Source organism: Vicugna pacos, chromosome X (assembly GCF_048564905.1).
Source record: "Vicugna pacos chromosome X, VicPac4, whole genome shotgun sequence".
Lineage (NCBI taxonomy): Eukaryota > Metazoa > Chordata > Mammalia > Artiodactyla > Camelidae > Vicugna > Vicugna pacos.
Genome location: NC_133023.1, coordinates 26,365,678 through 26,382,374, shown reverse-complemented (window position 1 = coordinate 26,382,374; position 16,697 = coordinate 26,365,678). Strand labels below are relative to the sequence as shown.

The following is a 16,697-nucleotide window of genomic DNA, read 5'->3' as shown; positions in this document are numbered from 1 at the left end:
ATATATAGAATGGATTGATATGAGAATTATATGATCAGGTTAAAGTATTCTAGCAAGGCCTAGTAACCAGAAAGAAAATATTTTCAACAGAAACCATTATTTTGTGATTTCATTTTCATTACTAAAGTGTGTATTTCCAACTTTTATGTTAGAAAAAAAAGCTGAAATTTCCATTATTCTTTCTTTCACCTTCTAGTCTTAAGAAATCAATTTTTCTGTCTCAGTGAGTGTCCTACTTTATAATTAGTATTAATTATAATTACTATTGTATCTCAAGTACAATTCTGATAGCATTTATGCTATCATAATAATTGTGCATCTACTCTCACCTCTCTTATAAATTATACTCTTAGATTAATAGATTACCTTTGCATGCTAGATATTTAATAGTCTCCCACATAAGTTATATATAATTGTGTACCAATAGTTACTTTGTTCATAAATGCTTTGGTTCCATCAGTGTTATAGGATGACAGTTTCTCTACAGAAACTTTTATTTGCAGAAATAGGTCTACAAGGTTCATGTCAGAATCATAAGAAAAGAAAACTCCCCAGTCTCTTATTTTCTATAGTGTAGAAATTTGCTAGAAGGACATCTAACAAAATAAATTTTATCTAATATAGTGATGCTAGTTAATTATTTTCTCTGTTTTTAATATTCTTTAAGATACATTTCTAAATATGTATATATTATTTCCACATCTTTTAATTTTGAGGTGGTCTGTAGGACATTAACATCACTTCTTGGAAGGAAAATATGCTATTTTTGTGAGGAGTTTATATTTATAATAATGGATTTTCATTTGCAAAGTACATTCATGTGAATTATTCATGTTAACAAATGTTTAATGTATACTTACTACGTTCACTATACAAGGTTATGTACTAGAGATAGAACGAAAAGGACGAAGAGAGAAGGCCTGGTCCAAGGAAGATGAGAAAGCATTATCTAAGACTCAAGGAGTTAATAAAGAACATAGAATCCATTACAATTTTTTTTTAACTTTTACTCGTTATAACTATTTTAAACTCACAAAATTACATAGAATCACAGTATATCCAAAACTCAGATTCAAGATATGACTTTTCCATATTTGATTGTCTAATTTTGTATATTTTGAATTTGCATAAATATTTCTTTTTGTAACTTGCATTTTTCATTCAGTGTTATGTTTTTCCACTCAGCAGATTTGGAAGTTATCTATTCTAATTCTAGATTTTTAGTAATTAAAGTACTAACATTCTTCTTGAATGATCGCAGTCTTATTTTTAATAGCCCCATCCCTTATAGAAAACAAAACTGAAAAATTTCAAAGCATTGGTTCTGACTGTATTTTATATTATCTCCATGTAATTACTGTCTAGATTTTAACTGCATTTTATTTTGGCTTGACCCCAGATTAGTCACACAATTACACAATGTTTAACAGTTAATCCTTGGATTTATCTACATGTGTATCAGTTTCTTTGCTCAGTGTTGTTCTTTAATTGTACTTCTTCACAGTGGGTTAAATTCCCTTCAGTAAGAAACCTACTCCTTAGAAGTTTTACTAGTGAGGGTCTATAGGAAGGAGTTTCTATCTTTGTCTGAAAATGTCATGTTTTCCATTTTTTAATATGATTGGTTAAGTATTATGTTCTAGGTTAAGAGTGATTTTTCCATTAGCACTTTAAGGATAGTATCTTTCAGTTATCTTCGGACATCTATTGATACTGATGAGATGATTGCTACCAGTCTAATTGCTCTTATTTGGTATTCTGTCTTTTTTCCATATTGTTTTTTAGATTATCCTTCTTGTCATTAATGTACTGAAGTTTACCAGCTGTTTTTTTTAGCCTTGGTTCCTCAGAAAGAAGAGCCTCAGGCTAAAAGTTTATGTGCTATTAATCAGAGAGTACAATCCAAGTGGACAGGATTTCAGGGCAAAAGCACTGAAGCAGGGAAGGAGGGTGATCTAATATGAGAATGCACGATCAAGCTGGGATGTGACCCCTGGAAGTCCTATAAAGTGAATCTCAAAATGATAGGAAAGGACTGTGAAGAAAGGAGAAATAATTTATCTATGGGTTTAGCATGTGGGGGAACAGAAAGTGTTGCTTTAGGAGTATTCTCACCTGCTGGAGTAAGGACAGGTGGAGGATGGATTTGTTGGAATCATGAACAGTGAGATACTATCAGGTTGTATATAAAAGTAGTCTGCCAGTGTTACACATCCTTTTAATGGGAATGAAGGAAGTAAGGCTGAGCTGAGGTATCTGATACAGATGTATAGTCATATATCTGTTTTCATTTATTTTACTGGTAACTCCATGTGCTTCTCTTATATGAGTTTTTATTTCTAACTTAAACTCTGAAAAATATACACTTTCTTCAAATACTTACTTCATTCACTCTAATCTCGCCTTCTAAAAATACTATTCAATGTATGTAGATCTTCCATTTTGTCCTTTATTCTTTTATCATTCACATTTTCATTTAACCTTATAGTTTTCTCTGGCTTATTTCCAGTTCATAGAATTCAAATTCAGTTTTATCACATATGTTATTTAAACTTTCTGTGGAGTTTTGAACTCCAATGAGTACATTCTTATGCCTTTTTCTGCATCAGCTGAGATAATTATGTGGCTTTTTTTGTCCTTCATTCTGTTAATATGGTATATTATACTGATTGATTTTCATATGTTGAACCATCCCTGCATTTTACAAATAAATCCTACTTGATCATTGTGTATAATCCTTTTAATATTATATTCAATTCATTCCGCTGTTTGGATTATAGCCCATCTTTGCAGGCTTCAGCTTGTTCTTGATCTGCTCACTTCAAATAATCTCCCATTCCTGACTGCCAGCCCTGCTGACTTCAGGCCTGGCACCAGAGGCAGGGGCAGTAGACTTACATATTTTCATTTAAAAAATGTGTTTCATTTTTGAGCTAGAGAAATTTCTTCAAGTAAACTCTTGGTATTTTCTTCTTCTGGAAACATTCTGTTGTTTTAGCTTGTGTCACATCACACATTTATGATTATTTTTTATCTCTAATTTTTCTAACTTCATTATCTTTGCTATCTTCTTTGTGTCTGTCTACTTTATAATTGCTCCTGTTCCAAGGAATTTTGCCTATCTACCTCCTTTACTACCATTGAACATACTTTTATAGGCAATATCTTGTACTTCTTTGACTTCAATTTAGCATCTTTATTCTAATTTTAGAAACTTACTTGATATTCCTTGATAACTAGATGAACATTGCCACTTAAATATGACTCTGGCATCTCAAAACTCAGATCCCAGCTGAATTGTCATCTATTCTTCTACTATGACAAACAGGTTATAATGCATTTCTTATATCAGTGGAACCTCCCACTGTCTACTCAGTTACCTGAACCAGAAATTTTAGGTCATCTTTAAATTATTCAAGTGACCACTACATGTGGTTGTGCTTCTTTAATACTACTTGAATCTGTGTGCAGCTACATCTCAACTGTCACACTATTATTTCAGGACTTTATACTTTTTTCTCCAGTTTATGCTTAACTCCATAAATGGGACAATCTAACTTTTCTACAATCTGTTCTATATATCCCTGCTAGTATGACCACAGTAATAATTGAATAATTTTATTCCTATTACAAAAATCGTGGTAACTGTGCATTACTTAGAAACCTTAGTTCAACTCTTCAGCTTAATACACAATACACTTGTTACTTCCTTGTCCTCATCTCTTCATGTTTTACTAATATACTCAGATCTATTCCTCTTCCACCTCAGAGTATGATAATTCATACGTTACTGCTTACTCATCCTTAAATTTTCAATGCATCTTTACTGTTGCATGCAGTGTTTATTTTCCTTAGAATAAAATTAATGACTTCATTTCATTGGCTAAATGCTACTAGTTCCGTAAGATAAAAACTCACATATCATCTAACTTTAAGGAGTTTTGACTTGTTAGTGTAGATTGCTCCTCCTAGATCATTCCATTATACCCTGTTTCTGAATTGCTATCAGGGCATCCACCACAAAGAGTATCACCATGTGTTTGTTTATTCATCTGCCTTCTTTAAAATTCAATACATTTCTTAATGATAAGTACTACACTTCTTAACTATAACGTTAGTACCCAGCATTGGATGTGGAACATTCTGGGTGAGTATATATATGTTGAATGCATGAAATAATGATTTAGTAAATGGTTGGCAGATACTATAGTTTAATAGGCAAGAAATGCTATACATGTGTTAATCAAGTGAAAAAAATGAATGAAGGGCTACAAATGGCAAAATATCCTTTTCATGGGTGAGTTGTATTCCTTTACATGTATATATATGCTGCATCTTCATTATTCAATAATTCATGTACACTTAGGAGGCTTCCATATCTTGGCAATTATAAATAATGTTGCTGTTAATATCAGGGTGTATGTATATTTTTGCATTAATTTTTATTTTGTGGTTGGCTTTATTCCTTTGATAACTATGTAAGTTTAAAAAGCTAAAGCTCTAAATGTTCTTAGAAACAATGCATATATGTAAATTAAAAATATATGTGCAGTAAAAAAAAAAAAAGAAATGAGCTATCAAGCCATGAAAGACATGGAAGAAACTTGAAAGACATATTACTAAATGAAAGAAGCCAGTCTGAAAAGGCTGCAAACTGTACAATTCGAACGAAATGACATTCTGGAAAAGGCACAACTACAGAAACAATAAAAAGATTGTGGTTTTCAGGGGTTTGGGGAGAGGGAGGGAGGGAGGAATGAATAGATGGAGCACAAGGGATTTTTAGGGCAATGAAATTATTCTGTATGATACTATAGTGGTGGCTACATGTCATTATGCATTTGTCAAAACCCATAGAATGTACAACATCAAGAGTGAACCCTAATGTAAACTATGGACTTTGGTTGATAATAATGTATCCATATTGGTTCATCAATTGTACCAAATATACTACACTGATGAGGGGTATTGAGGGTAGGGGAGAGTATTTGTGTGGGTGGGGAGGGCTATATGCGAACTCTCTGTATTTTCTGCTCAATTCTGCTGTGAACCTGAAACTGCTCTAAAAAAACAAAGGCTATTAATTAAAAAAAAAAGAATATACTAACCATGACAACTTAAACCACCATATCAAGAAGTACATTATTAAATTAATGAACCTCATTTTATGCACTTTAACTTAAAGGAGTTATCTTATCTACAGACATACCTACTAAGTGTTAAAGATTGAATTCAAGACCAAGTCTATTGGTATGAGTTCTTTACTGATATGCATACTGTCTCTCTTTGCTACTGCTATTCTGCTATCAATTTTCTCCTACTCATCTTTTCAATTCATATTTAAACATTAAACTTTATGCCATAAATAAACAGGTTCCTTTATTCTTTCTTTTAATTCTTCGTCTTTCAACATTAAGGTAAATTTGTCTGGACTTAAGAACATTAAGTATCTCAAGCACCTGAAGAGGTTTACAAAGAGAAGTTGAGTTCTACCTGAAAGCAAACTCATGCCCCTCACACTATAAGCAAAAATGGTTACTGAAATTTTACTTTTAAATAAAATTTTATCTAAGAAAAAAAAATCCTTTTATTAGCTCACATTTTTGTAGGTTGGAATACCGGCATGGGATGACTAGGTTCTGTTTTCAAGGTCTTAAAAGACTGAAATTAGTATTAAAACCCTTGTCAAATAATTCTAACATCTAATTCATTTTGGGGTTGTCATTCATTTATCATTTCTTATTCAAGTTATTGTGTATCTGGTTCTTGGTGTGGTGAGTGATATTTTATTATCTGTTAGACATTTTGGATATTATGTTAGGATACTTTGTTTCTATTTAGTGTTTTTTTTTAATTTAATTTTTATTTTTTATTTTTATTTTAGCAGGCATTTGCTCTGTCTAGCTTTAGCACGCCTCCTCTACTTTTGTGGACTGTGGTTCCATAACAATCTAACTTCAGAACCTTTATGGTATTCTTTTGGTCAGTTCAATTTATATTGTGCTGGTGAGGTTACCTCTGGTCCCTGCTAATGCTATTTAAGGGATTGGAAGCAGCTTCCCCAGAATAGGGTTCTTGGTGCTTCTGGTGGTGGAAGGGGATCTCTGGACCAGTTGATGAGGAGTGCTTCCTGGGCTAGACACTTGTGAAAGGGTCTACCTTGACTGTAAAGGATGGAGGGTGCTTACCAGGTTGACAGCTTTCTGTGGAGGGATCCCTGTTGCTAGTACCAGCAAATTGCCTGATGTCTCTGGGCAGGAGAGAGGAGTCTCAGGCCCATTTGAGGAGGAGAGCATTTTCCAGGTGGGAGCTTCTTGTAGTGGGATTACTTTTGCTGGTACCCTTGGCCACCAATATGTTTGGGTGGTGAAAAGGGATCTCAGGCCCAGCAGGAAAGAAAAGCACTTTCCCTGCTCATTTATTGTCAACAGGGCTTCCATTTGTCTCTCCTTTCAGCTTCTGTAGGGCTTTATCTGGTGTTGTGGGATTCCCATGTGATAGGGGAAGAGCCTATTTGTGTCACTTCCTGTTACTAAGTTGGGAGTTAGGAAATGCTGGGTCTGGGTCACCTTTCTGTTGGTAGAGGATCATAAAGTGCCCTGCCATGAAGTTGTTCATCCATTCTAAGGGTCCCTAGCCAATTTACCTTCTTCTTTAGATCTTTCAGAGATTTCCTTTGGTTTTTTCTTCTTATTTCTGGTATATAAAGTTGTACTTATAAAGGGAGAGCAGGAAGAGAGGAGGACAAACCATCTTATCTGTATTAGGAGTCCTCTCTGTGCCTAATTGCTCACCTGATTAGATCAGGCCTATTCTGGATAATCTCCCAGTCAATTGTGCCATATATCATAATCTAATAATGGAAATGATATTCTATCACAGTCAGAGGTCTCATACTCAAGGGGAGGGTCTAATACAAGGATCATTGGGCATCATCTTAGAATTCTGTCTACCACAGAACGTGTATGTGAATGTACTGAAGCATTAATTAAGCAATAATCTTTCTTTGGAAGGCTGGAACCTCTTAGGATAGTATGAAAGCCAAGTACTATTATAATTTTACTCTAAATGAAGTATATCTGGTTTCAGAAATATTTCATAAAAATCAGAATATTCAAACAACTTTCAGAATTTAATGTAAATTTCTGAGTTTTGATCTAAGGCTTCATTTCTGGCCATGCAAATAACTTCTGTGTGAAAAATATGCTAGCTTAAAGATGTATTAAAAAACTTCACTCCCACTCCCGTTTATATTTTATAGTTATGTGCAAATACTGTGGCTGCCAGCAGTTCACATTGAAAAAAAAGTCAGTGATGTTTCTGACTTTAAATTTTTAGAGCAGGTTTATACTTAACATGGTCTACATTTGTATAGGTTGCACACTGCACAAAATTTATGATTATTGCTTTAGGTTATAATACAGTGTACTCTTACCTAAACCAGGATTGAAATTTTTAAGTCAAATTTGCTAGACTGGCCAATATACCCCCCAAAAAATAGTTTTCAGATTGAATTAGGAGAAAAATTCTTTAATATGTTTTGACTCGAAGGAAGAATGACCTAAATTTTGATTTTAAATAATCATGGTTTTGGGTGGTAGTTTTACTGAAGACAGAACTGAACTATGTAGGCATGTTTTTGAACTCAGGTTTTACCTTTAAGGCTCTCATATTGCAACTTGGGAGGCTTTAAGCAGCATTTGGTTACTTTGGATCATTCACACAAAGATTCAAAGTCATGCATATTAAGAAATAATCTTAAAAAATTATATGAATAAACTAATATGTAAAAAGAAATTGGAACTTGAGTATACTTAAGAAGCAAGAATTAAAGAAATACTTACAATTGCCCTTTTTCCTTAATTGTTTACAACCACAGCAAACCAAAATGTGACATGTTTAAGAGAAAAGTAATTAAGTTCTAAGGGTTTGTCATCTTATCACTTGTGAAGATGAAGTGTACTTGTTCTATCATACAAGATCTGAGTAGAAAGGAAAATAGAGTTGTAAAGAGCTGAGTCATAGAGTGGAATGTAGAGCAAGGGGAAGAGGCAAGAAAGCATACACAGACTGGGCTTGAAGAGGGTTAGAAATGCTGGTTGTGGTAGATGGTCTCTGATTTGCTTTTCTGATCTATTCCCCATCCTTCTCTACCCTGATTCCAGGAGGCTGACCTTTATCAGCTTCATCAACCAGTCCCTCTGTGTCTTCAAGTTGGGTTTGGCTAATGTGAACTATTCACAAGAAATGACAACTCAAGAGGAAAAAAAGTTAATGGTGTTTATTTCCATGACCACCCCCCACCCCTTTACAAACTTTTAAGTTGGCAGTGGCTGCCATTGTCTAAGGTTACAGCTCTTGTTGGATGGCCTTCTACTACCACTATAAGACATTCTGGCTTGCAGAAACTACTATCTCTCTATGCCCCTACAAGCCTAGTGGCTATAACACTGGCTTCTCATACTTGCTAGACTCAAGATACTTCATCATTTCTTGGTTTCCCTTCATCCTTTACACACTTTAGTTAGTCTGTTTATTAAGAGACCAACGTTAAGACATTTCTCTCATAGAAACAGGAACATTCCATCCCAGTGTACATGCTAAGTTTCTACTGAAATACAGTGAACTGCTATGGTGTGAAATTCACTATTATTGTCAAATGGGATAATATTGTTTGGCTTTTTAATATTTCCTTTTATTCTAGAACAGAAACTGGGTAAAGTCCAATAATTCCTTCAGGAATCAATTGTTCAGTTCAGATTGTTACATACAGATTCAGATTTAGATTAGACTCAGGTTGTTGTATTTAAGCATAACTCCAAAAATGGAATGAGGACTATTGTTTGTCCATCACTATAACACTGTACATAGCTGAGAATCCAGATCTTAGTTAGAATTTTCTCTCTCACTGGAATCCACTACTTGCCGACGACAAATAGGACAGGTAGAGTTCTGAGACAGCCAGCGATCAATGCAGTGAACATGATATTCATGGGAGCAAGGTAGGATGCGAAGCTTGTTGCCTTCTGTGTACTCTATAATGCAAATGCTACAGGCTTTTAATGCATCATTTTCACTGAAATATTTTATAGCCAATTTGTCAATCTGTGCGTTGCTGAGTCCTGTAGGTTGGTATTGATCATCATCATTTAAGAGAAAAATCTGGTCCAGGTTAAGGGAAGGCCAAGAGTCACTTTCATCAAATATTACTGGGGTCATTTGTCTAGTCTCTTGCCTGGCCACTGTTGATAAGCCTGATGATAAGCTTCTTTCTTCGTTGCCTTCAAATATCAGTGAGTTAATTTCTGGACTTGCATCATTTGAGCTGCGATCAGAAATAGGACTAGAACCAGAACTAGACATATAATTGGAGCTTGAACTAGAAATCAGTGTGGAACTTGAATGGGAATCATAGCTAGGATTTGAATTGGAATCAGATCTACTATTACTACCATTAGAACCATCTCTTCCATTTGGTGACTCTGCCCTTTCCGTGTTTTCACTTGGAGGTGAGATGTTAGGCTCTAAATTACTGTCACTCTCCATGAGGTTACTTGAGTCACTAAATCCTGTCATTGGCTGTCTTGACGTGCTCTGAATTGGAACAAATGTTGTATCATTTAAAGTAGTATTTAAAATTCTATGAATGGGATTACTGATGGTATTAACATAAGCTCTCCCATGTGCCTGCTCGGAATGTGAAAACATATGCCTCAGTCCTCCTTGTTCACTTTCTAAAGTGACAGTGTTGTTTGGTGTCTCAGATGTTCTACTAACTATGCTGCCTCTCTGAGAATATACTCCAGGATAAACTTGCCCTACTTCAAGGTTGAAGGGTATGGTTGGATTTATCTCTCTAAATCCCCAAGACTCACTATTGCTGCTTGTGTCTGGAGAACATTCTCCATGAATGGCATTCCTTGGTTTAGAAGTATCAATAAGATCCCTATTTTGCAATTCAAGTCCACTTATTTGCTGTTGCAATGTTTCATGGTACTCAGCTCTAGAAAATCTCTCAGTCTCATTTACCAGAGGCTGCTCAGAAGTCTGAGATGAAATATCATGATGAAATCTTTGTAAAATTTCCCTCGGTGAATTTGGAGGTGTCCTACTTTCAGTTCTTGCTCTAGTTCTCCGCTGGTCTGGGCTCCTAATTCTTGCTCTTCTCTGACTTCTGGTAGGTGGAACTTCCATTAATGCTTCACTTGTACTTTGTTCTGATCTAGATGGTCTTGTAAATAATGATTCAGATTGTGGGGTTTCCCCTTGCCATTGGCTGTTTTCCATATTTTCTCCTCTAGATGCTACATATTCATTCTCTGGATTTTGGCTCCCATTGTTAAGGTTAAAATTTACTTCTACATTAAATCTGAAATCATCACTATTTGGATTAATCTGGCCCATTTCTCTCCAAGATTGATTTTCTCTTTGTTCGCTTGTCACATCTTCAGTTACGTCATAACAGTTAAGCAAGTATATTAGAGAGTCATCACTAGACATACCATCTGAAGAGTCTTCTATACCTGTTAACAACAATAATAACAAAACAAGGGGGGCATAAAGAAACTATCAAAATTAGAACCATCATAAAACAGCACTCTGAAACTTTGTTTCAGAAGCAAACAAAAAATGAGAACTTAAATACTCAGATGTTTTAAATCAATTTGACATTTATAGTGTTAATATTTTATAAACTACACTGTTTAGATTTATAAATAAAGGCAGGAAAGTTTCAATTCCATCTGAAAAGAATGAGCTAATCCTAGATAAACTTAGAACAAATTTTAAAAGAGAATCTGGAGGAATTTAATATTTCATCATATACACAGCCCTGTGTATCACATGGCAGGAATGTCAAGGGACAATACTTTTTCAGTCCACCATGAAAACACTAATACAATTAAACAAAGTAAACACTAGTTAAGGTACAGTGCTAGTATTTTAGTTCAATTTACATTATTGTCTAATTCTCATTAGTCTCCAACATTACTACTTCTAGGCCTTTGACTTAAGTGCTTTTGATTATTATATAATCAAAAAATAAATATAAATATAAATATACATAGTTTTTTAATGTAAGATTATTGCCCAAATATAAACAAGTTAATTTTTTTTTTATTTTGGTACAATCAGTTACAATGTGTCAGTTTCTGGCATACAGCACAATGTCCCAGTCATGCATATACATACATATATTTGTTTTCACATTCTTAAACAAGTTTTATAGGTCTAAAGTATTTGAACTTTGAATACTACTTAATGTTACCAAGATTCTGAATTGACATTGAATTGAAGGTCAGATTAAATGGATAGAATGAACCTAGCATGGTACATATAAGAACATATTCAAGAACCAAAGTATTATAGTATTCTCTTCATTAGATAGTAAAATTCTCTACTTCACACTGGGAGAGAAGGTATCAGACCTGAGGTTAGAGCAGGGTTTCTCAGACTTAGGACTGGTGACATTTTGGTGCTGGACAATTCTTTGTTTTGGGGAGCTGTCCTTGCATTGTGGGATATTTGGCAACATCCTTGGCCTCTGCCCACTAGATGCTAGTAACAGCCATGCCTCACCTGTGACAACCAAACTTATTTCTAGATACTGTTAAATGTCCCCTGGGGTGGGGGAGAGCAAAATTTCCCCCAGTTGAGAACCACTTTATTAGAATATGAAATATTTCTTTTTGCTTTTTTACACGTCTATTTGGAAGATAATTCAGGAAGAAGGAGGGACTTTCAATTGAAGTGGAAAAACCAAGAAAAATACCAATAGACTATTTTGCACTGTTTCCCAATTAAAAGGGCCCAAGTGTGAATCAGGGAAAAAACAAACCTTGACATTCTCACCAAAAATCAAGTAAATGCCAGTTCTTTTTTTTTCTTAATCAGACGTTACTTACCAAATTAATTTATGCCGCTTGTGTATAATCTTTGGCCCGTCCTTACTATTACAAAATTCCTTATTCAACCCGTTGTATTCCCCCCGAAACAAAATATACCTGTGTTTTCATCTGACTTTTGTGGTGGATTTTCTTTAATTAGTTGAAGTCTTCTCAGCAACTCTTCTTCTGTACTTTCACCTGGGATGCCTAGCAAATTGTTATCCCTCATAAGTTTGTAATCTTCTTCACTCAGATTATTTACGAATCGGTAGAAATCTTCTTCCCGAACTAATTGGTCCATCTGACTTCTGAACCGGGCTGAAGCTCCGTTTCCTTCATCGTTGGAATCATAGTTCTGCATCTTGATGAAAAGTGGAAAAATTATCTGAATTTCACGACACACTGTTGAACCGTATTTCCGTTTCTTCACTTTTAACTTCCGCTGGAGTGTCCGCATATGCATCCGACTGAGCCGGATCCCCAGCTGCATCCGTTCCTCCGGCTTCTCTTTCCCTTACCTCAGTACCACAGCTTCTGGTGAGACAGTGGTTGGAACCTGCCTCAATCCTGTGCTTTCTAGGCTTTTCCTAGGCATCCATTATCTTTCCCTTTGTTACTAAATAGAGGCTGGATTCAGTTTAGGTGTCACGTCATTCAAAGCCAGCCGATATTTGTGAGGGTTTATAACGTACAGAACACCATCCTTCAACTCGCTTCCGCGACATGAGCCCATTCTCAGACTTTCAGGAGGCTTATTCAGGCTAGGGACCTCTGTCTTTTCTCCTCATGAATTCCTCAAATTATAAACTCTCACTAAGAAAATCCACAATTTTTGATAATTTACCAGGGCCCTAGCTGAATCTCTTTAGTGTGTCTTCTCCCTTTTAACTTTTAATGGCTTCATCTACATTATATGATCCCTCAATCTTCTGTTTAAAACAAACAAACAAACAAGCAAACAAATAGAAAACACCAAAACTTTGGCAAGTTTTTCTGCTTATCCAGGGAATTCCTTCTCCACGATAGCACCTGGTTTCATTTTTGTCCTCTTTTCTCATAAATATTATAAATATTACTTAAATAAAACTAGCCAGGACATCATAGGCACTTTAAACAGATTCATAATAGTTATTTTGCCTACTGTAATGAGTACAACCAGGATGTTTGCTGAAAATAAAATAACACTCATTTGCAATTCTATCTGAAGGAGACCTCTAGTTTCTGGACTCATATTACCAGCCCTACTTAACACTTGTTTGGGAGGTCTACATTCAAATTATTCATGTAAAGACAACATTTGGCTACTGAATTTGAGACTTTATTCAATTTGACTTATTTAGTAATTAATCCACCCAACATAAACTGTCAGTTATTATCCTAGCCACTAGAGATATGTCAGTTATTGGAATAGTTTGTACTCCCAAGTAATTCACACTCTGGGTGAGGGAAACACCACATAGAAACTTTCAAAATACAGTATATTATATGTTATAATAGGTTTATATATGTAGTATTATGTAAGTACACAGAACTGTGTGACAATTATTTGATGGGTGTTGGGAAATGTTTCACAGAGATACTGTATTTAAATCTGAATCTTTAAATATAATTACGAGTTTCAATAGATAGGAAGTGGCAGATATATGTTGGTAAAGAGAGGCTGTTAGACAGAATAAATAGACTTGAAAGACCTTGGCTTCTTTGGGCAACTGTGGCCACAGTTTGGGGGTTGGGTTGGAAATGTTGTGAAATTAATTCAGTAAGAATAATTGACACAAACTATAAATTGAGGTTTTTTTTTAATGTGAGAAATAGGGAACTGATTAAGATGTTTTGTTATTTTTTGAGAACAAGCAGTAGATTTTGTTTTTGCCTGCTTAGTGTCCACTTAACAATTTATGTTAATGGCATCCTGATTTTCATGGGGGAAAACCCATTCTCCAATCTTAGTCCAGTTGGTTTAAGTTTAGCTGAATTCACTGCCATGCCTAAAGGAATGGACACATGATGCAGCCATGTCCAATCGGCATATCTCATATTGGTTATGGTAATTGGTTTAAGCATGGGCATGTAACCAAAAGCACATTTAAAAGTTACATCTGAGATGTTAGCTAGAACTACTGAAAATGAGAAATCTTTTTCCACTTTGGTTGCTAAGCTGGTAGGATATAAACCTAAAGATGCGTGTGGCTATGTTATGTACCTAAGAATAAGGAAAACTGACATAAAGAGAAGAAAACAAAGACAGAGAGAGAAAGAGCAAGATAGCAAGAAAAATTTTGAGAAATACCTGAAACTAGATGTGCCTTAGGATTTTTAGATCTGTAAACCTATGTATTTCATTTTTATATATAAGTTTGTGAAAGATTTATGCCACTTATGCTTGGAAAGATTCTAATAGTTGTTAACAGGAGAGTGATATGATTGGTGATCTAATCAAATGTCAAAAACTAATTTGACACAGGGGAAAATGTCAGGGGATGAGTGACATAGGTGAGGGAGATAAAGTAGTACAAACTTCTAGTTACAAAATAAATGAGTCAGGGGGATGAAATATACAATATGGGGAATATAGTCAGTAATAATGTATTATCTTTGTATGATGACAGATGTATTATGATCAATTTTTTTTTTGGTGATCATATTGTAGGATATAGAAATATCTAATCACTGTGTTGTGCACCAGAAACTAACATAGTCTTATAGGTCAAGTATACTTCAACAAACAAACAAACTCATAGAAAAAGAAATCAGATTGTGGTTATCAGAAGTTGGTAGAGGGAATTGGATGAAGGTAGTCAAAAGGTACAAACTTCTAGTTACAAGATAAATAAGTATAGGGATTTAGTAAAGTACAACATGATTAATATAATTAAGACTGCTGTATGTTGTATATGAAAGTTATTAAGAGAGTAAATTCTAAGAGTTCTCATCACAAGGAAAAGATAGTTTTTTCCCTTTATTTTATATCTATTTGAGATGATAGATGTTCGCCAAACTTACTGTGGTAATCATTTCATGATGCATGTAAGTGTAGGCAAGCAAAATCTGCCAACCCAAAATGTTTCTTTGACATGCAGATTATTTTGAGCTGAAGAAAATCTAGGCCCAAATGTCTCAGGAAGAAACTTTGACCTTGCTCTTAAGTGCCTAAAAACATTTTAGATAGAGGGCCTATTCCCCAATAGAGCTATCACCAGAGATACTTGCAAAGAATGTGGACTAGTTGTGGCAGGGGAAACTCTGCAGGGCCTAGAGATCAGAGACCACTCTGTGTCTCATTGTCTGTACATTGCCCATTTACCAAACATTTGTTTTTCCATCTTCATATAAATTGCCTTGTTCCCCTTTGAAGTCTCAAACCACTACCCCCAACATCCTCTTTGGTCATTAGCTAAAGATGGTATTTGAGGTGAGCTTTTCAGCCATTTCAGTTACTCAGTTTTCCTGGATTGCTCCCATATGTACATGTTATTAAATTTTGTTTGATTTTCTCCTATTAATATGTCTCATGTCAATTTAATTCTTAGACCAGCCAGAAAGACCTAGAAGGGTAGAGGAAAATTTCTGCTGCCCAATATAAGTTAAATCATTATTCTGTATACCTTAAACTTTGACAGTGCTACATGTCAATTGTATCTCCATAAAACTGGAAGAAAAAACAAATAATTTATAACAAAGTTCCCATGTAAAACTTACCTGCTTTTGTCCATTCTTTGAAGGTAATGTGTTTATACAGTTTGTGTTTGATTGAGTTTAGTTTTTATGAAAAAATAAGAAAGCAGACTTCTTCTATCATTTATTTGTTTAATAAGTATTTATTTGATGTTGAAATTATGTGTAGTTTAGTTGAAAGAAATGAGCAGTCATTTTCATTTGATATGAATAAAATGAGGTTATGGCATATAATTAATATTGTGGATAAATTTCCTACTCTTTTGTGCCATGAGGTCCTTTCAAAATGTCCCTATTTTTGTGTGTGTTTCATATATTATACAATGTATTCTGATACCTTCGCCCAATAATATTCTTAAATGAATATTCTCAAGTGAATGGAAAGTGTCCTGAAATCAAGTACCACTGAACATTTGGTTTATATTAAGAAACAGAATGGTACTGGTGGGAACTAAAATGTCTTTCATTGATACCTTAATAAAGAATAACATAATATTATGTGACCAATTAGTTCCCTGGTGGGATTTTTAGGATACCTAGGTTTAGCAAAGTTTTAATCAGTGTGAGTAGTTGTGTGCTTATGTGTGTGCACATATATATGTGTGATGTGTTTTAGAAGTTTAAACAGATGTTTGGCTAGGTTAATAACCATTTGCTTAAGTGTAGTTTCTGGGTACTAGTAATAGATCTGTTTCACTTAAGGTTTGAAAGTTCCTCTGCAGTTTGAATGTACTTCTCAAACTTTGAATTCCTACAAGATTATAGTTATTGTCTACTTTAAAGTCTTGTTTTTAATATTTGTTCCTAAATATCACAGTTGATGTTGCCAAACATCATTTCAATTCAGTGTATTTAAAGGCAATTCAATATCCAGGAAAGAGGATTGGGATGAGAATTTAGAGACCTAGGTTGAAGTCCAATCATTAATACATTATTTGCCCAATCATTTAATCTCTCTAGACTCCACTTTCTTAAACTCTCATATGTGAAAGTTTAATCTATTTTTCAAAGTTTGATTTTGTCAGTTTCTCAGGTAAAGAGAATTGGGCAATAGGAAATAAAAGTAAGTCAGACAGAGAAAGGCAAATACTGTATTATCTCTCTTATATGTGGAATATTAAAAAAAAAACAAACCTA

General features: G+C 34.5%; 1 protein-coding gene across 1 annotated transcript; it reads right to left on the bottom strand.

Annotated features, from left to right (window-relative positions):
• Positions 1-8,886: 8,886 nt before the first annotated feature.
• On the bottom strand, positions 8,887-12,264 carry LOC102541442 (E3 ubiquitin-protein ligase RLIM-like). Its single transcript, XM_006217206.3, has 2 exons — positions 12,003-12,264; positions 8,887-10,523 (listed from the first exon to the last, which is right to left on the bottom strand). The coding sequence occupies exons 1-2, from the start codon at positions 12,244-12,246 to the stop codon at positions 8,887-8,889; spliced, it is 1,881 nt and encodes a 626-aa protein (XP_006217268.1). The 5' UTR covers positions 12,247-12,264.
• Positions 12,265-16,697: the final 4,433 nt, after the last annotated feature.

Excerpts from the sequence above, each read along its gene's own strand:
- LOC102541442 (XM_006217206.3), bottom strand. The coding sequence starts at position 12,246 with ATGCAGAACTATGATTCCAACGATGAAGGAAACGGAGCTTCAGCCCGG. Across the intron at positions 10,524-12,002 it reads AAAGTCAGATGAAAACACAG|GTATAGAAGACTCTTCAGAT; the intron begins GTATATTTTGTT and ends TGTTGTTAACAG.